The sequence below is a fragment of the Myzus persicae genome, unplaced genomic scaffold, assembly GCF_001856785.1.
Source record: "Myzus persicae strain clone G006 unplaced genomic scaffold, MPER_G0061.0, whole genome shotgun sequence".
Classification (NCBI taxonomy): Eukaryota; Metazoa; Arthropoda; class Insecta; order Hemiptera; family Aphididae; genus Myzus; species Myzus persicae.
The window spans coordinates 404,507-431,430 of NW_019104366.1; the positions used below are offsets into that span (position 1 = coordinate 404,507).

The following is a 26,924-nucleotide window of genomic DNA, read 5'->3' on the forward strand; positions in this document are numbered from 1 at the left end:
GTGACTCGTCACAAAGTCAATTGCCATCCATGTAAGTTGTTTGAAATAATGAATTAAAGGATTATTTATAAAAATTTAATATGGACATGAACAAACTGTTATATTTATGTAATATTATAAAATTTTGAAATTTTCGTAAAAAGTGGGTCACTAGAAATGAAGGAACATGTGTAATAATATATCCTTTTATAGAAATTCATACTTTTTGTTCTGCAACAATATTAAGAATTCCACACAACAAAACATAAAATTATATATATGAATGTGAGAATCTATACTAGTATGTGCCCATTAATTTTACCTGAACCAGACCAGGGCAATGTAGGAATTTCAGCAGTTTGTGCAACAATACTCGAAGCAATTTTATCACCAAGAGCAAACATAGCCTTTTCAGGCGGTCCAATAAAAGCAATTTTATTTTTGTCCAATAGTTTGGGTAGTTCTGGATTCTCAGAAGCATGTCCCCAACCAGCCCATACAGCCTATTATAAATACATAAAAATTACACATCAATATAAATTTAATTTATTTCATACTTGACTATAATTTTGTAAATACAATTTTACCTGAACTTGAGAACGTATTGCTATATTGACAATGAGCTCTACATTAGCGTAATTGTTGTTATTTGTACCTCCAGGTACTGGTACATAGTGATCAGCCATTTTAATATACTCAGCATTAGCTAAAATAATAATAATATATATATGATACTATTTTATCGAACACAATATCAAACATAAATAAATCAACCATACAGAATAAATTAAATAGTAATATTTTCTTTACGTATAAAGGAATAATTATTAATTAATTTGCACATTAATCTTCATAAAACTGAGTTCATTAATCATGATAAATAATACCTTTAAGATCTTCTGGTGTAACCATAACTACAAATCGTACAGCTCTTTCATTTCTAAACATTTCATAAGACCATCGACGAACAGATCTCATACATTTGACTGCAGCAATACCATTGTTAGCGATCAAAACCTATAACAACAAAATTAAATTAACTATCTATTACTATACAGCTACTAAATAAAATAGAGTAACATTTGAGTTTTAATTTTTAGAATATTAACTACGCATTTTTTATGTATTATCAAAATTACTTAAAAATTCATGATCTCACCTTGTTTATAACTCGTGTTCCTTTAAAACGTTTCACAAATTCTTCAGGAGTGCTAACATTGAAGTCCTTTTCAGTGAGTCGTTGATGGATCACATTGCCTTGTGACATACTAGGCCTATAATTGTTTTATAACATATTTTGAGAAAAATATTAATAGTGTTAATATAAAAATTAGATACATTGGATTAGATTGTATTAGACATTTATTTTATAGAATCAGTAAAGCAGCAATTGTAAAATATATTATATTTTAATACAATAAAATATTTATATATTAATGTGTGAATAGCATTTCAGAAATTATTTATTGTTTGCAATAATATGTTAATTAAGTATCTACCACCAAGTAGTTGGTGTTGAACAAGAATACAAGGTATGTATAATACATATTATACATTCTCTGATATCATAATTTATAAGGAAATTTTGTTATTGTTGTAATATCATGAGATATTATTAAAATGTATAAATCTTATATAGTTCCTATCACAGAAATAGTTTAACTGTGTCGTCAAATAACAAAAAACGTCAAGTATAACAATTTTGAGGAAGTTTTAGTTAGAACTAGGTACACACAATTTTAGGAACACAGTATCATACTGATATTAAGCTTAATAAGTTAGTAGTTAAAAGTAACATCCTTTTTTCAAACTTTTACTAAATATGGAAAGTAATTTTTATGTAGCATTAAATTCGTAAAACTTCTTTGTAAGATGTTGTATCTAACATATGATTGAAAGTAAAGATATATTTTTTTTCGAAGCTTCAAAATAAAATAATCACAGTTCACATTTTTTTCATAGATTATTGAGATTATTTGATATAATAATTTAAAACAAATGTGCCAACTACCAGCACATTTAAGAGTTAATAAAGTGGAAATCCAGCAAATGAGTATATAGTCAAGATATATTGTTATACACATAAAATAAAAGTTACAGTTTAGCACAATATTTTCTGAGCACGTTTTGTTTATAGTTATGACTTATAAGTAAATCTGATGATACATTTGTAAAATATTAATAAACAGTGAAGCAATTATAGAAATCTATATGTGCAATTATTATGTGACCAATGTAAAATGTATTAAAAATGTTCAACAGATAATAGAGGTGTGGTCAGTGAACAATTGTAATTTATCCTTTTAGGGGAGAGCTGTTTTGTTTAAGTATTGCTTAACCATTCCGAAGAGTAAAAATAATTTATCTGTTACAAAAAATATTTTATGTATATATATAGTTGCATAAGACATACCTTATTGAATATCTTCCTAAGGTTACACGGTTGGTGTATAACTATTATCTACAAATTACAGCCAAGAGCTTGGTAAAACGTTAATGTGTACATAATAATAATGTAATATCAAATAGGTATCAAAAAAAATCGAAGGAGAAAACAAAACACAATATACATATATAAAGTGTGACAGGTATAACTGCTCATATTTTTAAGAGACACATAATTATTTTTTTCTTTGTTTTCACATACCTAAAATTTAAAATATTAGTTGAAAATTAAGGATATCGAATTAAAAATAAATATATTTTAAGAAGACGTCACAACTGCATGTGTTGTCTCCTTCTTTCAAATCTACAACATAGCTATAACTATAAGTTCACAATAATCCATTAAACTCTATGATTTTTAAAATTAGAGTGAATTGACCTATTATAAAATAAAAATGTAAGAATATTATCTAGGTTTTTATTGATATTTTAATTTTGTTATAATATTTTTCAAATTTTTAAAATATCTAGAATAATTCCCAATTAAAATATCAATAAAAGCATCTGAATTGCCCTACATAATAATCAAACCTTGAAATTGAAAAATGTGTCAATTCACTATAATCTTAAAAATAACCAGGTAAACGGACTATTGTGAATATACAATTTGATATGCTGTAAGTTTGAAAGAAGGATACAGCACATGAGATTGTAGCATCCTCCTTAACCTTTGCATTAAAACAACAAACTAATATGATTTATAGAAATCAGAATCTAGCCAGGTGCTTAGCTAGTAGACAATTCAAGTCTGTCAATTCATTAAATATTCTGTCTGTATGAGAACTTACGCTATAATCCATACCACTTAAAATTAACTTTTTTTAAGATATTTTCTAACTGTGGTATTTGACACCCCAAATGCTTAAATGTTGAGTAAATTTCATTGATTCACTAAAATTTAACATTTATATAATTGTATTTATACAATGTGTATATTGTTATGTTACTATAACTAAACATTTTACTTTATTGACTTTATGTTTGCATTAATCAAAAATGTATAATTATAATATTATATCTACTTTTTGCGCAAGCATTTTATTATAATTTATAAAAAAAGATTCAGCGAGAAGGTCAACAACACCCTTACATTTTACACTTAATTACAGTTAATAAACAATTATTTAACAAGTTATAAAAATAAATTATCATCTATACTCTTAATAATTATTTTTTTATTATTATTGTTTGGGTGGATAATTTTTTAACATTAATTGATCTTAAAATCGATAACTTTATTGTCTTATATACTTTTATGCAAGTGGTCAATTCATTATTTCACGGACTTGCTAAGGATAAAGATTTATTGCTACATTTTTTGGTATTAGCAATATTTTTAACGATATAAAAAAATTGATAGTTGTAACTTGTACCTAACTTTATTACAATTTTTGAAGTAACTCATAAGAGATAACTATAAATTTAAGGACAGTTATCAAGAAATTCAACATGATATAAAATGTACCTACTTTTAAAACTTTAAGAGGATAACAAATTAGGCAGTTCTGTCATATGCAGTCTATCAAAAATTGTGGTCCACCATATAAGAAATAAATGGTATGATGTTGCATATTTTACAGCTATAATCATATTACATTGTAATGACAAAAAATAACAAACCAAAAGTATTTATTTTTTATATATTGGCTTTGTGCTTAGTGCAGAAATTCTTTAAAAGAACAATAGCTATTGGACCTGTGGACAGAGATAGTTGAAATGAAGAATGGTGATTAATGCACTAACCTACTTTAACTTTATCATATTTATCTAATATTAATTTATGTCAAGATTAACCTTAACGAACAGCTGTGACAATAACATTTAACTGGGAGATCACCACACAATGTTAGTAAGTCCAATACTCAAAATTATGGTAAAAAACTTTGAACTAAAGATAACCTACCAATGATGTACCTTATGTAGAAACTAGGTTAGGTACCTACATTGTGATGGAAATAGAATTGGAAGACTTAACATTAAATAACATAACAATGCAAAATTATTCAATACTGACAAGGATTTTCTTGTCAAATTTCCTAACAGTTTTTTTCAAGTGTAATTTAAAGATTTCAAGGCTGTAATTTTCTACAAAATTATAGATTACATTTTGTATTTATTTGAATGAGAAAAGTATTTTTAAACCCATAGGTACATTTTTAATATGAATTATTAATTCATTATCTATAATGTTGTATACAAAGTACTAAATACAAAGACTATAGTCTTTTTCATAATTATAGGTAATGAAAATAAATAATTTATCCATATATAACTAACTCAGCTACATACACAAATTTAGGTATCATAAACATGAAAAATTCCATTTCCTCTATGTTAATGTACACACAAAAATAAAACGAATATTAACACATCGAAATATGAATGTATAAATATTAAATCATTCATACAGAAATAGTTTTAATCAGATAAAAACAAAGTTATTTGCATAGACAAAACAATAACAAGACCCTAGTTATATTCAGTAAGTTTATTTATAAAATCAACTTAAAAGGGATGTTGGGATGACTTCTGAATCTGAGAGTAATTCAAATGGGAGCCCTTAAAGATGGCGTTTGAAATTAAATCATTTATGATTCTAGTAATTGAAATATTATGAATATTTCCCCAGTATAACAACATCACAAATAATGAAACAGATAGTAACGAAAAAACTAATGATATTAATATACTCTGTTCCAAAAGAGAAAACATGGGGCAGCCACTAGTTTTTGTCCGGTGGCGAGCATCCCCCCTAATACTCGCCCAGCATGTATAAATATCAGAGCTGAGTCAAAAACCATTGCCGGTACTGAAATAAAAGCCGTCTGAAGGGCACAGAAACCGTCTCTTCTATTTTGGAACAGAGTATAGTATACATGGAGAAATTTGGTTAAATTGAATAGTGAAGATAACTAGTGTAACAGTTTTGTTTCTACGTAAAATATTAATGATAAATAAAAATTAGTTAAAGTGAAATAATTTTTTTAACTTCTTAAATCAGCAGTTTTCAACCATTTTATATCCCATATACGACCTAAAAATGTTTAAAATGTTTATATACAATTGAAAGTATAAAACATATAATATTTATAATAATATTCAAAGCTGTGTATCGCCAATAGAGCCTCACTTAAATAATTAACTAATTGACCAATTTAACTTTGAAATAGGATCAAAGAACCAACAAGTATTTTATACAACTATAAAACAAAATAGAAACAAAAAAGAACTTTAATGTACCTACAATTAGGAAAAAGTAAAGTTCACCTACATCAGAAAAATAAATTATTCTTAATCTTGAAACATCATCTAAATATTTTACCCGGTGTCCTTGATTGAAAGATACAGAAACAGATCAAATAAATATAACTATTGCAAATGTATTAACAACTACGTTGAACCTAGATACCAATAATATATATTTATTTTTTATTATAGTTATCAACCGATTTCCCTATTAAAAAAATAAAATAAATACCAGTAAAGTATAACAAATATAAAAATGAAAAATAGCAAAATACCTATCGAAATTAAGTAAGTACTGAATCACCTAAATTATGTCTGGCGAGATTAAAATAAAATATTACTACAGATAAATAACTTTTAATATTTCTTTAGAAAAATGGGTCATGACTACTGATAGGGTAACATAATGAAATCATAGAAACAAACAAATGTGTGGACAAATTCATATATTCACTACAGGGATCAATCAGAATGTTAATTTGTTCACACAATTTTAAGATAATGCCATACCCACGTGCGTTGTATGTCTTACAAATGCATAATAATATAGTAAATAGTTCAATCTGAACAATTCTTTTAACTATATTATGTTTGGTTTTAGAGTGAATTAATTTATTACTAAACTTAGAAGTAAAAACATTATCTAATCAATGAAAAAGGTTTTTTTATATTTTAATTTTAAAGCGAGTTATGATCATTTTAAAATGTATAAAAAAAATACACGTCATTGACTAGATAATATTCTTACTTATAAATTTGATAATTGGTCCATTCACTCTAAAACAAATGAATTATTTAGAATGAACCCCATTTGCTATGTTATACATTTGTAAGACAGAGACAATGCATGTGGGTACAGCGTTTTTTTAAGTTAAAGAAAGTGTTTAGACACATTAATGTAATGTGAACAAAATATTATAGTAACATACAAACATGACATATATTAAGGTAAATTACAATACCGATTTAGTAAAGATTAAGGTATTATAAAATTTTAATAAATCGTAACATTAATTATTTTAGATACAATATTTTAATAAAATAATCAATTATGAACAATATGAATTTATTTTTGAACAGTTAAGTTGATAGGCATTATTAAACAACAGTTAAATATTAGCGTTGATAATATATATATATATATATTAATTGATACATAGAAAACAATTTCAGGTATAAAAATAAATCCATCTAATTTGGAGTACAATTTATAATGTTCGAAAATAATTTATTTTATGAACAACCATAATTAACACTCGAAGAATTTTTTTAAATAGCAAAGACATGAATAAATAATTGCGAATTTCCTAAATATTGAGCATAAATCATTCTCTAAACACTTCAAATCAAGCTTTTTTTAAAAAGCTTTAAATTTTCACCAAATCAAATTTCCAACCAATTTCAAACAAAAATAGAGTAATATTAATAAATAAATGAATAAATGATTATTTATTTCGTAATTTAGAATAAACAAAACTGTTAACTTTTATTTTTCATTCAATAGTTGAATCACTTAGATCCCATCAATTATAAACCAAAAATGAATAGTTGACAGACGAAAAGAAAGATGAAATTCTACGAAATTCCCTTGAACCAATTCGTGCAAGCTAGTGCAAACAAAACAAAACTCAGAAATAAAGAAATCAGAATGTATTGGTTAGTTATAACTCAAAAACCTTGCCGTTACTATGAAACATCATACTTTTGGATATAAGTACCTATAATACTGCAATAATAATATTTTTATATCATTTATGAATATTTTTTTATTAATTATCAGCCCAGGCATCCGATTGAATTGTTAATGTAATTGATTTACATTTCAAACAAAAATATCGTTTAAATGTTACGACGTTGTTGTATCTTATCACTTAAAAACTGCTATTTTATTACGCCTACGCCAAACGAAACCACACATCCACACGGCCTTATTAATGTATTCTATTTATTCCCAACAACCTAACATTATTAGCAGTTGTTATTTCCCTTGAATTCCTAATATTATGTTTATATTTTTTTTTAATTATATTTTCTTCATCTCTGCCTAGACGATGATAATTGTACATAATGCGAGTATTGCTCAACGCTATCGCAACCGACCGTGCACAAACACTAACACTAATGAAGTAATGAATAATAATTTATTTTTTTGAAATGATAGAAAAATGTCTGGTTATCCGAAACTCATGGCTAAACGAGAACCGGTTTACCTCACTCACTCACCTACGTTAACCACAATTATTCCGATTAGTTTTTAAAATGAGAAATATATGTCAAAATTTGTACGTATCCGCAAGGTTTTATAAGGTAAACATTTTAATTTTGTGTTTGTGTTTTGTATTATGATAAACATAAGCAAAACCATAATATATAATATTATATTATAGGTCATATTATGCCATGCTATGTGGAGGGTAGTTCAGTAGTTGTGTGTCTATGTTTACACTAACAACTTGATGCGCTAAAAACGTGCTAAACCAACGATCGAATACGGTTTTAACGCAAAAAGTCAACACGTTATTGTTTAACAACGGAGTACATAATAATCATGGGTACATAAACAGCATAATATGGAAGACAAATTGACGTTTCACAGCGGTTCAAAAAGAGCGTAAAAACTTGACGATTTTTATTCAAGCACCGAAATAGCATAAACAAATCAAGTATATTATATTATATCATAGAAGAGCTCAATTATTGCACGTAGGCCATCATAACGACTGCAGCGGTGTTTATGAGTATAATATTTATAGATTATTGGAGTTCGTTTGAGCATTATAAACAGAATGCAGTTGTAGGAAAGTCGCACGCACAATATTATGTAGGCAACTAGGCAAGTTTTAAAAGACGGAATAACAACAAAGTAAAAACAGGCTTGTGGCGTCGTAATAAGACCTGTCGACTGTCATGTATTATGTACATTTTGGGCATTGAAACTCGTCCTACACGGCAAATATTATTATTATTATTATAACAGCGACACAGAAACATCTTCTCGAAAAAATATCGCGACCGTCAGCGGTGATCCATATTGCATGGCCAAACTAATTATTAGTCAATTAGTGATTTTTTTGAAAAATTGTTTTTTAAAAGTGTATAAATTGTTGGTAACAATATATTCTTTACAAAAAATTATATTTTACATACATTTTGAATGAAAACTTATATTTTTAATTTCACAATTAGAAGCATAATACTTTTCTAAAAATGTTGATGTATAATAATATAGAATATTAAATTACAATATTTTTTTTATTTACAAGCATAATTATTAAGTTTATATTATGGTTATCAGGGGTATAAAAGGGAGATGTGGGGTGAGACCTATCAAATATATTCCTATAAATTATAATTGTAGTTTTAAAATAAAATGTATTGAAAATAGAATATGTTTTGTTATTCACTATGTGAAGATATCTAGGTTTAACAACTTTTCTAATCTGCCTTCCCCGTATAAAAAATTATGCATATACCATTGATGATTCCAATTTTTAAAAATGTCTAGGATAAAACAATTTAAATTGTATTATAACACATTTTTTTTCAAAAACACAAAAATTCACTTAGAATATTATTATAGGTAATGTGGCCATATAAAACTGATCACCCTGTTACTGTCTGTGCACTTTTCCTCAATTTTGACCGAATAGTTGTATTGTATAGGTTGCAGAATATGAGGTTTTTGTGCGGCAGTCATAATAACGAAAAGACCAAATCGGCTGGTCAAAACACACCCAAAACCAGTGATCGAATTGGAATGCAGACGATAAAAGAATGTACAGTTTTTAAATAGTGCAATAAAATGATATGTGACGGATCGAAATAAAAATTTGAACAATTATGTTAATATGTAAATTTCAAAAAAAAAAATACATAATAGATTTGAACATCACTGCCTAATTCAATAATGTATCTTATTAGGAGTGTAAATGTACGATGAAAAAAAGTAATAAAAATGGAAATATTTTGATCACAGTCATCTCTCACACCACATATGTTAATAATAGCCAATGACAATATAAATATATATTACATATAGATGTATATAGGTAGTTATGGTGCGTAAAGGCGAGTGGTATAGACCTGAAACCGACTATTATTTCTAACACTAGTGCGGTATGCAAGTATAATATATGTATAACAAATACGTAGGAAGGTGCACGTTAATCGAAATATAATATACATTTGGTAATATATTATTATTATTATAATAGGTATATGTAAGTAGGTACTGACGTACTGCAGTGGATGTCGTTGAATCGCGGAAAGTCATACTGGTAATAATGTGTATATAAACAAGTTCGGGTAAAAATAAACTTATTGGGTGTGCGGTCACCAGAGGTGACTAAAGTCTAAAATTCTTTTAATTTTGTACACGAACGCCTTTGTTTTTTCCTTGAAAATCATTGTCAACATTTTAAACAATAATATGCAAAAGCGTTAAAATGATAAATAAACAACAAAAGCTCACTTGGTGAACAGTTATGACGATATGCGTGGGCTAAGCTACAATATAATAATATCAATTATTGTACACATATGGGAAGACTTTCCGATTAAACGAAATACAGTGCACTACTGCAATCCATACACAATATTATAATGTATATACGATTAAGTTAAACGGCGGACGCAGTTGTTATAATAGACGGCGGCGTTATACGGGCTATACTGCAGCAGTATTGCAGGACACTTACGTGATGCCGGACTTGAGGTTTTTAATCGATTTCCATTGGGCGATTTCGTGGTTGGACGGCGGCAGCCCGTCATCGTGCAGGTGCTGCAGCGACGACAGGTCGGCCAGCGCCAATCTCGGCCGCGGAGACGGTGCCGCCATCGGTTCCAACTGTATGCAAAAGCTGTCGTCCGCGTCGTCCGAATCGACGGCGGTCGCCGACGACGGGTCGTCATCGACTTCCGCAGGTTCTGCTTCGTCGCCGGCCGCAGAGGCAGATGCGGCGGCAGCAACGCCGCCGCCGCTGCCGAACGTCCGCAGCTCGGACAAGACGAACCGACTGGAGTTCCTGCGCTGTTGGAGCATCGTTAGGCCTGTGTCGCACGCGATCGGCGGCGGTTTCGCACGGGCACGTTACGAGTTCGCGGCAAAACGGGTGTTTTCGCGTGGACTTCAGATACGCGGGCGCGGACAAATTCGTCGTCGCGCGTCGATGGTAATATCGTGACCGCGGCGTCGACGATTGTAGTCGGCGGCAGAGGACCCGCTTCTAAGCGACCGTCGGTCGGCGTTGTGTGGTGATGGTGGTGGTGGTGGTGGTGAAGGTGGTGATGGCAGCGGCGGCGGTAGTAGTGGTTGCGTAGGTAGTCGAACGCGTCTGAGGACGGTTGCGATTTATTTTAATATTATTGGAATGACATGTTATGGGCAGCACGAGAGTCAAACATAAAATATTTATTATTTTTGTTATTTCGATTTCTTCGGCGAGCGAGTACACATCAACTTCTTACCAACAACACGGTCGGAGTGTTGAGACACGAATATCACAACATAATATCGCCACCCGCCACCACGCAACAATAATTATTAGGCGTTATGGGACGCAATATTATTATTTATAAACAAGTGCGTCATGGAATATATTATTATTATTTTTTTAATGTATATAATAATATATTTAACGTCATTAGGCGTTGTTAATAATGGCGTTACGACGATCGTAATGATAATGATTGACCGTCGCAGCGGTCGTTACGTGGATAGGTAGAGGTATATAATATGAATATGATTGCAACTATAGAACGGTACGAGGGGATCCCGTCGCGGTAGTCGTGCGAACAGAGTGCGGCTGCACGCGCCCGTCAAGGTCGGCAAAGACAACGACCACCGGTGGCGTAAATGTGTCGTACACGCGTGTCTGTAGGTCTTGTTCGCAGTGTTGATTGTATAACGTTATAACTTATAACTAAATATTATTATTATTATGGAAAAATACACGGGTAACGGCACGTGAGAAACCTAGGAAATTATAATATGAATTATGATAAATGAGCAGAGGGTCGGATAATGTGTTGGATACGAAATACACCCATACACAATTGTTGTGTAGAGTGAGAGCACATTAATTAATAATTGTTTTAAGGTTTCCCGATGTGATTGGTATAAAAGTAATTAACTATATTAATTATTTGCCTACGACGACCTGAGTACCTGTATTGTGTATTACGGTAGCGTTCCCACGGGTATTCACAATTCACAAACAGTAGATTAACACAACTGCGACACACAAGTAATAGAGTAAACGCAAAGTCGAATGACAGACGGACGTCGGACATTCATTCACGCGCGCGTTAAACAGTTGAACGCGGAGAAGAAGACTGAGGTGTAAAACCGCGATAATATTTAGTTATATATAGTCGATATCGTAAAAATAATGAATAAATATTGTATGCAACCAGCCACTAGATACACGATATTGCAGCGCAGTATTGATGATTTATGGCACACTGTCGGAAGTCATAATATTGTAATAATATATTATCATTTACATACCTACTCGACTCGACGGGTGTTATCTGCGAGATACGATAGGGAAACGGTGAATAATATGTAAATTTCGAATCCACAGCACCTTACTTAACCAGCGGCAACCACCCTTCCCCACGAGACACGGTCCGTTTTACAGCCGCACATCGAAGCTGCCGTCGATTTCGACGACGGGATATGTCGAGATTGCATATACGGAAAAGAAGTATTGAAGTATCGAAATTAAACTACAAAAACAAACCAAACTCTTTGCTACAGGTAATCTATCATACGTAAAAATACCGTTAAAACGTATAATATATTATGTAATATAATTTATTGGGATTTATAGCATCATAAGATAACGTAAGACAATATAAATATTCTAATTAATGTACTTAGATTTCTGACACGTCTAAATAATATACATATATTGTAATAGCTTAAAATATTAATAATTTTTTATATTTTATATTTTAAGTTGTATAGCAAAAATTAATATTCTATAAATCGAGTTTGTAAAAAACAGCTTTCGACATTTATTCCCAATAATATTCGTTATTCTATATATTTTTATATTTTAATATTTTGATGTGTAATGTCTAGGTCTTACAACGCATCAAATATCATTTATTGATATTTTGATTTTGAAGTAATTTATGAGCATGTTAAAATTGTAATATAATAAGCTCACTTTAAAATTAAAATCAAGTTTGATAATAGGTTAACTGAAGCTAACAACACAAAATGTTTGTGTTGAACGAAAATTTGAGAAGTTGTATGACGGGAAAAACACGTTTGGCGTCTTAAATTTTTGGGGACAAAGATAGACCTGCAGTAGAACGTAATCGTTGAATCTGGACTTTTATTTGGGAATGTCTCTAATATCTAGCACGTTGGTTAATAAAAATTCTAAAAACGTTGGAAGTCCTTGCCGCTTGTATAAGGAAACGATCAATTCGCTTTTGTTTAAAACTACTGTTGAATAATTTTTATTTTATATTTTAGAAGTATAAAATTGTTTCGATTTGTCTAATATTGTGTTATGGTTTAAAGAAAATACAATAAAAAAGTGTGTTAATCTATTCTGGTATCAGATCAGAAATTATTATGATGTAATAATTGTCTCTGGTAGTAACTTACCTGGGCAATAACTCGCCTGACTCACTCGTTTACCACAAGTTTTACGGTTACAACAAGTAATAACACATATTTTAATATATTATTTACACGCATTCGACATGGAACATGAATAATACCAATTAGACTATTAGAGATTTGAGCTCAGAACGTTTTATTTTTAAGAAGACAATGCAGCCAATGCAGGCAATGTATACAGTCGTTTTTCAAGTAATAATAACATTTATTTTGCTTACATAACACTTTACGATCAAATAATGTATTGTGTTCTGTCACTGTTGCTAGTTACGCATATACTCTTATTAAGAACTTATAAAGGAGAAGAAACGACAAAAACGACACAGTGTCTAATAATCTCATAAATTAATGTTTTCAGTTCATTCAGTAGACTTTAACCTCAATTAAGGTGAAAAATATTAGTCAGTATAAATAATTACATTTGAACTATTTTTGCGTTTTTAAATCGCATTAGGTATGTTCCAAAAAAAAAAAATAAATAATAGATTTCATAATACAGGACGAATTACGAAAACGTTAATTCTATTAAAGGAAGTAATCAATAATATTTTTAATTTTTAGTACATTCATAATGATTTTGCCCTTGATAAATACGAATATTTAATAAATTAGTTCAACCTATTAATAATTTTAAATGTTTTATTAAAAAAAAACCCCAACGTTTTCCACATGTTGACTATGGTACTGGATTTAAGTAAACTTGTTAACTTATATTAATTGAAATACATTTTTATCAAATTAAATTCTAAAATTAATACAAAACATGTTAATTAAGTAAAAATTTTAATTTTAAAATGAGTCAATAATATAAGAAGCCTAAAATATCAATGTTGACTGTTGTCTATGTATATAAATTCTTCACTGAAGTGACACTTGGGAAATTAAAAAATAACACACGCAGTAAATTATATATAAATCTTAAAATAAAACGAAACCAAACGTCCACTTAAAAAATACCTTTATATTGTAATACGTAACTAAAATATTGGTTAAAATCAAATTACCTCACATAGTTGTAACTATTGTAGCCAATAAAAATATGCTAAAGCAAAGGTATAAAGACAATATTTATTATTTTAAAACATCTAATTTTAATTAAATTATGTCGTATATTAATTGAAGTATAATTTACAGTTGATTTTCTAATCACATCTCACGTAACAACCACTAATATGTAAAAAAATATATCCCACATTATAAAAACGATACTTCCCTTGCCCTCAACTAAAAATGTACAACTTGAACAGAAGTTATAAGAACTATAATCTAAATGTTTAAAACAATGACGGAATATAATGTGTATATTATGTACATTTGATTCATTTAAATTTGCTATAAGTATTAAAATTCATCAATAAAATAAGTTCAATATTACTCAAGGTTCAAAGTCAATTCAAACCAATAAATAATTTAGTTAAATAATTAAATGCATTAATTTAATAGAGGGTTTGCATCCTACAATAGTATACCAGATTCAGGCTACTATAGATAATATTAGAAAATAAATAAATAACCTATTCGACATTACACTTGTTAATCAAATCCGTATTGAATGCTTTTTTAGAGAGTGTATTATTATGAAAACAAATTATTTAGCTCTCCAGTTATTAAAGTGTTTAGTATTGTTGTGGGAATATACAATTTTAATGGCCAAAATTCTTAAAAATGCTATTCACATCCATAATAAGGAATAAAAAATATTGTATTTTTATTTTAAGAATACGTTTTAAGATACAATTTGCGCATAAATTAAGCAAGTCAGTGTTAAAATTATTAAAGTGGCATTATTTGAAATTTAAATGACGAACATAAGTCACGTTATTAAAATGTACGCCAATAACTAAGTATTAAGAACATAATATTATAATGAAAGTAAATAATCTAGATACCTTAATCTTTTCCTCTTTTCCGTTAAGCCAAACATGTTGTTATAAGAGCTGCTATTTGATGTTACACCCATACGTGTTTCTTTACCTAAAGGGAAAGAATCAGTATTTTCGTGTTTCTCTGCTTCTAAAGCTTTCATTAACTCTCCATTAACGAGTTCGGCAGGCGCTTGATCAACGCCATCCTCGTCACCGACAATAAAATTCACACCGCCACTAGTTTCGGAACTCATTTTATCATCAATTATAACAGCTTCTTCGGGATTATTGCAATCTGTGCTCTCTGTAAAAAAAAAATAATTGAATTATCATTTTCAACCATCAGAGGACAGAGGGTAATAGTAGTAGTTTTTTAATTCATGTTCTTAAAAAATGGCAGTCTCCTTATACAGAGTAAATAGTATCGTATCTAACTATTCTGATCAAACAAAATTAAATAAATAAATATATTGTTCATAAATTATATATGCATTTATAATTATTGCTTAAATATTACTACGTCCTACAAATAAAATTATTATATAAAATTATATACAAGTAACACAATATAAATTATGTTTTCATTCAATTATTTTTTCAAGCAACTTAAAACAATTTGTTTAATATTTTTATGTTTTAAGTATTCTTATAACAGCGTATTTCATTTAAAATACATATTATTTAGCCAGAATTTAAACCACTATTTTATAAGCTAAATAACACTGTATATCTTGTATAATTCACTGATATTATTTAAAATATTTTATTTCCGTTTAACTATTGGGAATTCTATAATCTAGATAATAAAATATGAGGTGGTATGACATTACTCATTCTCAGGTTTAAATAGCCCCTTCAGCGTGTTGGTTTTTTAAACTAATAATCATGTCATGGTCAAAAAATACTATGAAATTAATTAGTATCTAGGAAGGAGAAAATTAAATCAAACAACTTAATAGTTAATCACGGATGTGCGTGAAAAGAAAGTTATGTCAATGTCATGCAACTTTACAGGTGTAAAAAAAATGTATTTAAAAATTGCAATCATGGTATATTGATGTAGTACTTACTAATATAATTAAAAATTAGTTACAAGAATAATATTACGTAATATTATAAACATTTTATTGTACACGCTTTGCACGTATTCAATAGTTAAAAATACATACTCCATAGATGGAAATTGATAACTAATTATATCTTAATTATCTTATTTTATAAAAACCAAATAGCTAAATGTTCCCTATTACTTAGGATGATATTTTTATTATAAACAAAACAATGAAAGCCAATTTGAATAGGTGTTAAGTTGTGTTTTATTTTGTATTAGTAGTACAGCGTATGTAATAAATAATTACATAATACCAAACTTTAACATCTCTATAAATGACTACAATTTTAAGTATAGCGTATAATAATAATTTTCTTACTAATTTAATTAGACTTAACTAACTGATAAAGATTTAAGAATAACAATTTTTGAATAATAAAGAAATGTAATATCGCTAAACAAATTATATATTTTTATTTTTACTTAAGCAAGTAATTATTTTTTCAATTACGTGTACTTGGTTTAAGTTTGCAATTTTGTTAACACTTTTTCTATATAAGAAGTTTTTATGACCGAAAACTTCGAGTTTAATAAATTAATATGAAAATTAAATAATTGGAAGATTAGGTAAAACCCTGTTTCATTTCCAGAGTAGAAGAAATTGATTAGCATTATTATACAACTTTCTATAAAAATCCCAGATACTTCAAATAATTTTTTCCAAGTATTTAAAAAAAAAAAAATAATTTTTTAGCAATTTAGAGTTTTTAATTTTAATTTTATAAATAATTTATAAATATTATAACTTATAAATTTACATTTAGGTAATTGCATTAAAAATAGAAATAAATTTTAAAATTGACTAAAACTTATTTTTAAAAAGCTTTATAATCACGGAGACAATTTTAACCGACGATGCTCTTTTTGGATTTTTTAGACTTAAAATTGTAGCAAATATTAATCCGTATCGCACTGACTACACTAAATTAATTTAATTTCAAAAATGTTCCTTCATACCGACGGATATGGAAGCTTATATTTCGATATAATATCTTAAGAGTTAAAAATAACATATTATACAATATGTTATATAATGCACAATATAATACCATAGTACTATTTAATTATATAACATATTTGATCAGCTAGTAACCCCGTTGTTAATACTATACTTTATTATTGTTAATTGGGACTCACTTAATGATTTCTCAAATTCAAAATATAACAATTTATTAAATACAAATATAAAAATAATAACAAATAGGTACATAATATTATTATTACTGAAGCGATCAAATCAAGTAATGGCCTAACACTCCATATTATATTTCAAACCCAATCGCTGCATCACGTTTACTGCTACTTTTAAATAAGTTATTAGTACTAATAATTCAATTCATATTGAATAAAAAGACAATTTATCACTTTATGACAAAGTAAACATTATGTCATATTGGAGGGAAGTTTATTTCGATAATATTTCAATTGAATTTGATATACTTTAATTCTAAACTAACCTGAAGTTTTTAATACGGGTTCTTCTGGTACATTTTTACCCATATATAACACTTTCAAAGTATAATATATTTTTAATAAATACTCCCGAGCAATTAAGAAAAATAAATAAAACATTTTTAATTCGTTGAACCAAGTTTATGTTTGTGAATATTTTGTTACATTAATAAAAGATTTCGATTTTGAAAATTAAGCAAATGATTTAATCAAATATATTCACCCTTGGCACACTGATGTACAGCCGAGAGCGTTCGGCAGTTTTCACATGGGTAAGCACAATACAAAACAAAAAGTCCAATGGTCAAAAAAAAACAATTTGTTTACTCGATTGTTATTATTATTAAACATATGAATATATAGTGAATTTAAGTAAGCTACTGAGACATGAAGATGTTAGATCTCTTATTGCATTTAGTAGTCTACTACTAGGACTCGATTTAGTTTAACCATACAATTTCAAGTTAATTCTTATCAAGGGAAAAAACCTGCTGTACAATTTATAACCTTGGTAGGTGTCCACTGCGAAGAGGTTCAACTCGTTCTACTCGAGGTTGTTAACTTTAAACTAAAGGATTTCCAGTTTATTAAACTAGTTAATGCAAGCTTTTGATACCTATGATATCGGAAAATAGTAAAACAGGCCTTAAAATTAAGGTCTGTTTATTAATTGGCTTAAAAACACCAAATTTAGACAACTTTAAACATCATATTATGCCTCTAGGTATCAAAGTAAATATAATCGTATTAAAATGAATTATTGTGATTCCGTTCATTTAAATATAAATTGGTTTGTTTTAAACCTTTTTGAACTTTTTTTCATACTACAATTATAGTGCATTCTTAATATATTAATATTTAAATTCCATTTCTATAGGTTGGTATAAACATTTTAGCTTTTAACATTATCACCAAACTGTTTAAGACTTGTAGGTACATAATATATACTTTTTTCACTGTTAATTTAATTTTGTAGTTAGATTAAGTAATAATTATTTACAAACAGAGAATGTATATTAACTTTCAAGTGAAACGAACGGTTTCAATAATCATATAGAAATACTTTATGAGTAGAATTAATATCTTAAAATCTTCTAAAATAAATAATTGGTACCTACTTAATATTTGACATTTGGAAACTAAATGTTTCCTATATTACTTTGTTCGTTTTAGAGTGTCATCCGCATGTGTTGTTTCCATCTTACAAATTGTAACGTACAACTTATCAAATTTTTTAATTTAGGTTTTTATTGATATTCTAATTTTTAAATCTGTTATGAGCATTTTTAAACAGTAATATTTGCTTAAAAATTAAAGTAGGTAGCGTAACGAAAAACCATGTACAAACACAGATTATGTTCTACTTTTTTAAGTTGATCATTAATCAATTTAACATTTTAACCACACAAAGTTGATCCCGCTGATCGCAAATTTGCTTTATTAGAAGTATGTGGTTTGTAGGACAGGGAGAACACATGCGGGTGCGACGTCTTATTAACACCCGTATGGTAGTATTAACCCATAACACGGATATTTGATTACAATTTGTATTCTGAAGTTTAAACACCCTGCAAATGGCCAAATACGTTCAGCCACCTGAGACGTGAATAAATAATTCGGGTGCAAAATATAAACCTTGTATGCAAATACAAACACGTCATAGTAAATAATATATTAGGTACAATAAAACCGATATACTAAGTAAACACTTTTATAAAATAATTATCAAATACCAATAGTATTATAATAATGTTACGAACTTGAGAATTCAGTAACGTAGTACCATAGTGGAACCCAATGAATAAATTATAAATAAATGATTAATGAATGATTGATAATGCTTCTACGAAATATTATTTCACACTTGTTAACAAATGGTAATATTATAAAAAGATGTACATAATATATTTTATAATAAGGATAGGAATCAAAACTAAAATTGACTATAAACGATCAAGATAATGTATAAGAATAGACAGCGAGATAATAAATATAGAGAAAATATCAAACCTATTATGCTTATGGATGTAACTAATAATGTTCAGTAAGAACTACAAATTATAATAATTACAACCGATAAACCGATGTATAATATGATACATCCTGTAATTAAAATTTCGAGCATCATAAATGCTTTCTTCAAACATCCACAGCAAGCATAATAATATAATATGTTTAATATAAGAGCTAGAATCCAAGAAGACGAATTTGTGGAGTACACATAATCACGCTAGATAAACACTATTTTAAATAACGTTAGGATGAAAGTCAAATATTGTTATTATCTTTTACTTAGTATTTTTCAACAGTTAAAATTTTAAGTAGAAAACACAAATTTTTATAAATTTATAAATAAAAACTATAATCTTTTAATTTCCTAGATAATTTGTTTAATATAAATGTGTTACAGTTTTAATTGATTTGTTATAATATGATAGTTTATAAATACAAAGTAACTTACATGCATAACACATTTCACACTTCAATAATAATACAATTTTATAAGCGCATACGTTACCTATAGCTCAATGTTAAATGTACGGTACTACGAATTCATTGGAGAGCTCTTTAGTTATAAGAAACACATGTAAAACTAAACTCTAGTAGGTTTAAGTTGGTAGACACAATAAACGTTTATTTGACCTTTTGCACTTACGTACAATTATTATGCCACTATATAACTGAACCAAGGAGCCGCTACCACTAATGTCATATGTAATTGAATATTTTAAACATTTTGTAGTGTCTGAAAATGTCCTTTTAGTTATTTTTTACTCGCAATAGATACAAAAATATAAGTTAGCTAATGGGCGGTGTGACTTAAGACACAAAAAAAGCCTTATAATTATATACTAACAGTTTTACGAAATTTGAGAAATGGCATTAAAAATTGTTTCCAAAATGTTAACGAACTGTAATAAAAATGACAAAAAAAATTTTATTTGTAATCAAAATGTAAAATTATGCATATTTAAGAATTCATAAATTTGAAAACCAATAACATTTTTAAAATCATTTTTTTTTACCAAATTTGATACAAAAATAATATTTAACAAAATATTTTATTCTTCTATTATTATCAATATCATTAGTTTTTACTTTTTTGTATGAAAACGCACATCTTAATTTCATATTCAGAAAAAATGTGGAGTATTTTGATGTATAAAAACCGAAATCTAAACGAGTTATTAATTAGTTGTAGGTAAAATATACCACAGAAGCTGTAAGAATTGTATATTTTTCAATATTCTCTAGATTTATAGCAGACCAAGCCAAAAACCCATGCTATACAATGACGAGTTAAAAAATAAAACATTTTAAATGTACTACCCCTTAAAGTGTTGTGCAAAAACTCAATAATTGTATGCATAATATGTTTTCTACAAAATTGAAGTCTTAGTTTTATGATTTGTGTATTTTAGTATAAAACTACACAAATAAGTGAAATATATTTTTATTTTTTATCAATATTATGTAGGTAGATACCGATAATATATTTTCTGTTCAATAATTTGCATCGCCAATTTCGAACACATCATATCTTTCAAGTTGCACAGTGTCTGTAGTAGCATAGAGTTACTACTTTCCAAAATGTTAGTCTACTAATAAACCTAACCTAAACTTAATGTGCTAATCAACTATTTTCCCAAAATTCGATTTTTATATACAATTAATACAAAAAATATTCATCTCCAGAATATAAAATTAAAAATGTATGTCATCAAAAGAGTAAAAACCTAATAACTGTAAGTAATAATACAAAATAGTAAATATATATATATATATATATATATATTAAAAAAATGTTATTCTTTATGACTTGAAATTATGTAAATTAAGTTTTTTTAAGTAAACACTTAATATTATTATCTTCGAATATTATGTTCGAATACAATTACTAATATCAAAACATTCTACGTCATGTATTCAATCAACAATACGGCGTATAGATAAACTATTGATTAACTACAATTATTGCGCAAATTTAAGGTAAGAAATAAATGTTATATGTTACAGTAGAGTGTATATATATTATATATAATTTTTTTTTTTTAAATTATGATAAACTATAACCTACTACTTAAAAACGTGATATGTATATAACAGGTAGGTATAGCATAATAAGCACTAGTTATAATAACATACATTTTTACTCAATTATTAAGTATTATAACTAAGACATTTTTTATTGAAATGTTCTTTAAATGTATTAATACCTACATTTGAATAAATTTTTAATATGTATAATAACTATGTAGATATTAAATCCTCAACAAATATATTTAGTAATAATTGATGATTTCAATAAATTTACGATTTCCGTAGGAAAGTACATTATACATAGCAGATAATTACATGGGTCATTAGTCAACATTACTCATTAAGAAGAAAGATTAATACATAAACTCACAAGAATGTCAATATTAATTACAATACAATTCTAATTTGGAAAAAAATATCAAATCTATTTAAATACAACTAAAAAGAAAAATAAATACCTATTTATACAGGCTATGATAGCCAAAATCAATAAATTGGATTTAACTGGATTCAACACACGAGTTTCATCACGGCAAATGTTGTAAAATTAAAATTGGGTATTTTTTTGGTTTTTAACAATTTTATATGCAATTTTAAAAATTACACAACACAGTATAGTATAAATTATATACGTATACAACTGTAAAGGAGCACTTTTTCTACTCGAATAAATAAATACGGATAGGCTGAAAGAACGACTAAAGACGTAAACTAGAAAAAACTGAACTACATAACCATTTCTAATCTACAACAGTATGTTCGCATTATTGTAATCTGTTTCTTCTCCTTTATATTATATTTTATAAATTCTAAATTCATCAAACAATTATTTTATCTTTTTTTTTAAATAAAAGGTAACTTAAAAGCCTGATTCTTATACCTTTTAACTATAATATTATATCTTTTCTCAAATTTAAAATATTCATAAAAAAGAAATTTAAGTAAAACTATACTACCTAAATGTATTGAATAGGTACTATATAATACATTTTGGTACAATATTAATCTTTTTATGTAGAAATCACACCAAAATAATACAAAAAAATCACAGCAATATTTCAATAAACAATGGGTGATATTATATCGTATATATCATATTTTTGAGATTTACACTCAGATTTACACAATCATATAAATATAGACAGTTTGAGTTCTTTATATTTTAAATTCTGAGCGGAACTACAAAGTATTGATTTTACAATAATGAGTGTTTTTAAAAAAAAAAAATTTTGAACGTCATTAGTAATTATACCGTCGTTCGGAGCAGTAAAAATACTTAGATTTTCAACTTCTTTTCTGGTAGGACAGCGAATCTAATTGGAATTCGTACATTAGGGGGTCAAACATAAGAAGTGCCTAATACTTTTTAAAAATAATTAGGGGGGAAAAGTTGATGGAAAAATTGAACTTTTATATAAACTCAATTTCCTTACTTTGTTTTTATTAAAAACTAAACAACCGTAGATTATTTTCACCAAATGTCCAAATGTTTGTATTAAAATTTGATATTTCCTTTATTATTTTTAAATTCGATTAAAATGTTTTGCACGGTCAAAAAGATCGGAAATTTAATATATGGTTCCTCCCTCGTAGGTATTTTATTCTAGAACCAAAAATCTTAAATATACATAAGCACAATTATTTTTATAGACATTGGAAGTTTAAATTTGTACCAAATTAAATACTTAAAAGGAGAACAATTTTAATTTAATTTAATTTATTTTGTTGTAAAAATATTATTTGCGGGACTAGAAACTTTTACGTACATTATTATAGGTACCCAATGACATTTTCGAAGTATTTAGACTTATTTTAAGCTATTGTCTATTTACACCGCTCTACGGTAAGACGGGTATTGACTCAAAAGTTAAAAACAATAATAAATTATACGAATAAATACTATTATAATGATTAAATATTAAAAATATAATAAATGCAATGTTGTCATCAAAAATGATACCAACCCATACCGTATAATCGTAAAATAGATAATCTTAAAAGCAATATCAAACAAAATATATCAAGAAATAAACTTTACAGACAATTATTACTCCGAATCATTTTTTGTATGCAATTTATCATTGAATTCAAATTTAACACGTATACATTTTAAGGATTACAGACTACAGTGATTTACTCAATGACGATAGGTACACGATTGTCGCCTACTGTAAAACAGAGAGGTTACTTGCTTTTCATTTTTTAACATTTTCTAAAATTTTTTTTTCTTTTTAATCTAAAAACATTTAAATGGTTTATACAACGTCTTCATCAATATGAAAATTGAGTTTTTATTTCAAATCACATCAATTTATTTAGTTATTAAAATAATTACATATCTCCAAGTAACATTATGGTTTTGAATGAATAAAAAAATATGTACGTATTTAACATTGGTCATACCCAAATACGCATTGCTTTATTTAAGTATATTATATACTTTCAATACTATTTCCGTAATTTTAGACATTGATTTAATATAATCTTTATCTCCAAAAATATCAACAGTGTATCAAGTTTACTTGTAGTAAGAGCAAAGTTTAAAATTTATCACTAGGTACACCTTACAAGGATTAATTTGTCATTTTAGTTAATGGATTTTAATAATAAAATTTATGGTTTTACGTCTATTATAAATTATTTACGTGTAATAATGCAATTTGCTTAATTCATATTAATTAAAAGTTTAAATGAATTATTAAGTGTACATTACAATGCAACAACCACAATTTTTTTCAAGAAATTATTACACATACAATTATTGTTTAAACAAAACAACATAGTTCAATTTAGAACAGTGTACAATATACAAAGTAAAGAAGAACGATAAAAATACATTTTGGTCAAAAATAATACTTCCAAGTGTGTAAGACGTAGATAGGTAGGTAATTGTAATTGAATAATAATTATTTATAATAAATTGTAACTGAGTCTTTTTAAATTATGGTTTTTCTGAAAAATGTTACATATATTTATATTATATACCATTCTTCAGAAAAATGAATTTATAATCAAAAGCATTAATGATAGCGAATACGTAATTTTTACCAATGAAATCGCGTTTTTTAAAATTTCTATTTACACAAATAATAAGTATTTCTTTGGAATAAATACTTAAATGTATTTATTAATTATATTTTATTAATGATTATAATTGATACTCAAAAAAATACAGATTATTATAATCTACAATTTTGTTTATTTAAATATAGGACTATAATAAAACTATAGAAGTCGATAAATTTGTTTGTGTTTGATACTATAAACACCATAAATTATAAAATTATAAAAGTTTATAACATTATAATATTTGTATTTTGTACTACGAATTAATATAATTTTCAAAGATTTTTTAATTAAAACAAAAAATAAAGATATTCATAGATCATACAACTTAAAAATTATAAAATACTTTCGAAAAAGTTTAAATTAAATTAGATTAAATTAATAAAATATAATTTCAAATAATATAGTAAATTTGTGCCTTACCCATTTTAATGGAAGAAAAATCTTGTCGATATACTAACTATTTTATTTCTAAACTAGCATCACTTATAACAAAAAAAAAACGGAAGAAATACCTTCGAGCTACGGAGCAAACTTATGTTTCTATACATGAAAGGTCAGAAGAATAATAAATGATAAATCATTAGCTTTATCATGAAACTCGTAGAGGTCGTAAAGAAGGGAATCAAAGTCACCCGATTTATCAGTTATGAACAGCAAATGGATTAAGTTTTTCGTTTTTTATGACCTTAAAATAAAAACCTTTGGTTGCGTTTACTAACCAATAATATTAATTATTTTATATCTATTTTTAAATATAAATTAAATGATATAATACGAATCATTGTTTTTGTAATATACATTAATTTAAAAAATACCTGTTACATAAAATATATTATGCCTAAGATAATTATGGTAGGCATTTTCACAAAAGTCATATGATATTGAATATTGTGAGTAAGTTACTATTATAAAACATGTAGTTGGATATTCCTATTCACATTTTAAACCAAGCAAACCCGTAAAAAAATTGGAACATGATACAGTAACCGAGTGTTTTTATAACTCGTCTCATTTTTCTAAATTTCGGCCAGGATAGATATATTATCATTCAACTTGGTTAAATATTCAATTTCAAAAAGAAACGATTTTGAGAAGACTTGGTTCACCATAGTGTATAATATAAAATTATTTTTAATTATTACGATATTCGTAAAAATAATTAATGATTAAAGGTTCTTAAAATAATTTATTGAATATAGTAATAAATATGTTAGAAAACTTGTGTTAGAATATTGAGTCTCAATATTTCAAGCTATTAGTAAATTATAAGCCTAAATGATTATTACAAAATAATATTGACTTTGTAATTTTTTTTTCTCGGAGAGAGGAAGAGTCTGATTGATTATTGTAAAAGACCTCTACACAATCTCTTTTTCAGTTGACGACAAGAATTATCAGGAAGTGTTAAGATGACTTTGTAATTTAAAATTTATTTTCGGGTATCATAGGTGAAAATATAATGTTTCATAAAAAATATTATAAATATTCAGGAAAAAAAATTAGTTTGCCAGAAGACTGATATAAAAAAACTTTCAATTTTGTTATTATTGTATGGCTTATAAAAAAACCACACATTTTTTTTTTAAATGGGTATAAAAGTATAATAGTATTTATATCAAAAATCAAAATTTATGAAAATAGGATAACTTTTATAAGACTTCATTATGCAGACATAACTTACACCAGTTTTAAATAATTTATAGTTGGTTTTATATCAATTAATTCGTAATTTTTAAAATTATATGTATTTGAAAATTGCAATGTTAAAACCATATTAATAGGAATATAATTTTTAAGTACTATTAATGCAAGTCATTTATAAAATAGAAATTAATATTGTATTATTGTGTAGGTATTTCAGAACATTTACAAAAACAAACAACTTAAAATTTGGACAGGCATTCCATCACAGATATGTTAAATAATTTGAATTTTGAATTTAATGATAAATCAATAAATACAAAATTCAAATAAAATTCTGTGCAGACTGTCTGCCAGCCTATATTTTTGATGCTATTTTATTATTACATATCTAAATTGTTGTTAGTAATTTATTTATTTTATTAGACACATTATT

At 26.9% G+C, this 26,924-nt stretch overlaps 1 protein-coding gene across 5 annotated transcripts in view; it reads right to left on the reverse strand.

Moving 5' to 3' along the window:
• LOC111041523 (acetyl-CoA carboxylase) overlaps positions 1 to 26,924 on the reverse strand; it is a 43,949-nt gene that overhangs the window by 11,719 nt on the left and 5,306 nt on the right. Inside the window, exons 1-6 of one of the 5 annotated variants that reach the window (XM_022325802.1) lie at positions 25,268 to 25,417; positions 15,199 to 15,478; positions 1,139 to 1,253; positions 867 to 996; positions 567 to 685; positions 302 to 482 (exon numbers count right to left, since the gene is read on the reverse strand). In XM_022325802.1, the coding sequence (XP_022181494.1) occupies positions 302 to 482; positions 567 to 685; positions 867 to 996; positions 1,139 to 1,253; positions 15,199 to 15,478; positions 25,268 to 25,271 (829 nt within the window). In that variant the 5' untranslated portion in view covers positions 25,272 to 25,417. Of the gene's footprint in view, positions 1 to 301; positions 483 to 566; positions 686 to 866; positions 997 to 1,138; positions 1,254 to 10,367; positions 10,712 to 15,198; positions 15,479 to 17,960; positions 18,128 to 20,255; positions 20,280 to 25,267; positions 25,418 to 26,924 lie in introns of those variants that run through there. The other 4 variants (XM_022325805.1, XM_022325804.1, XM_022325801.1 and 1 more) reach the window with 4 other exon arrangements.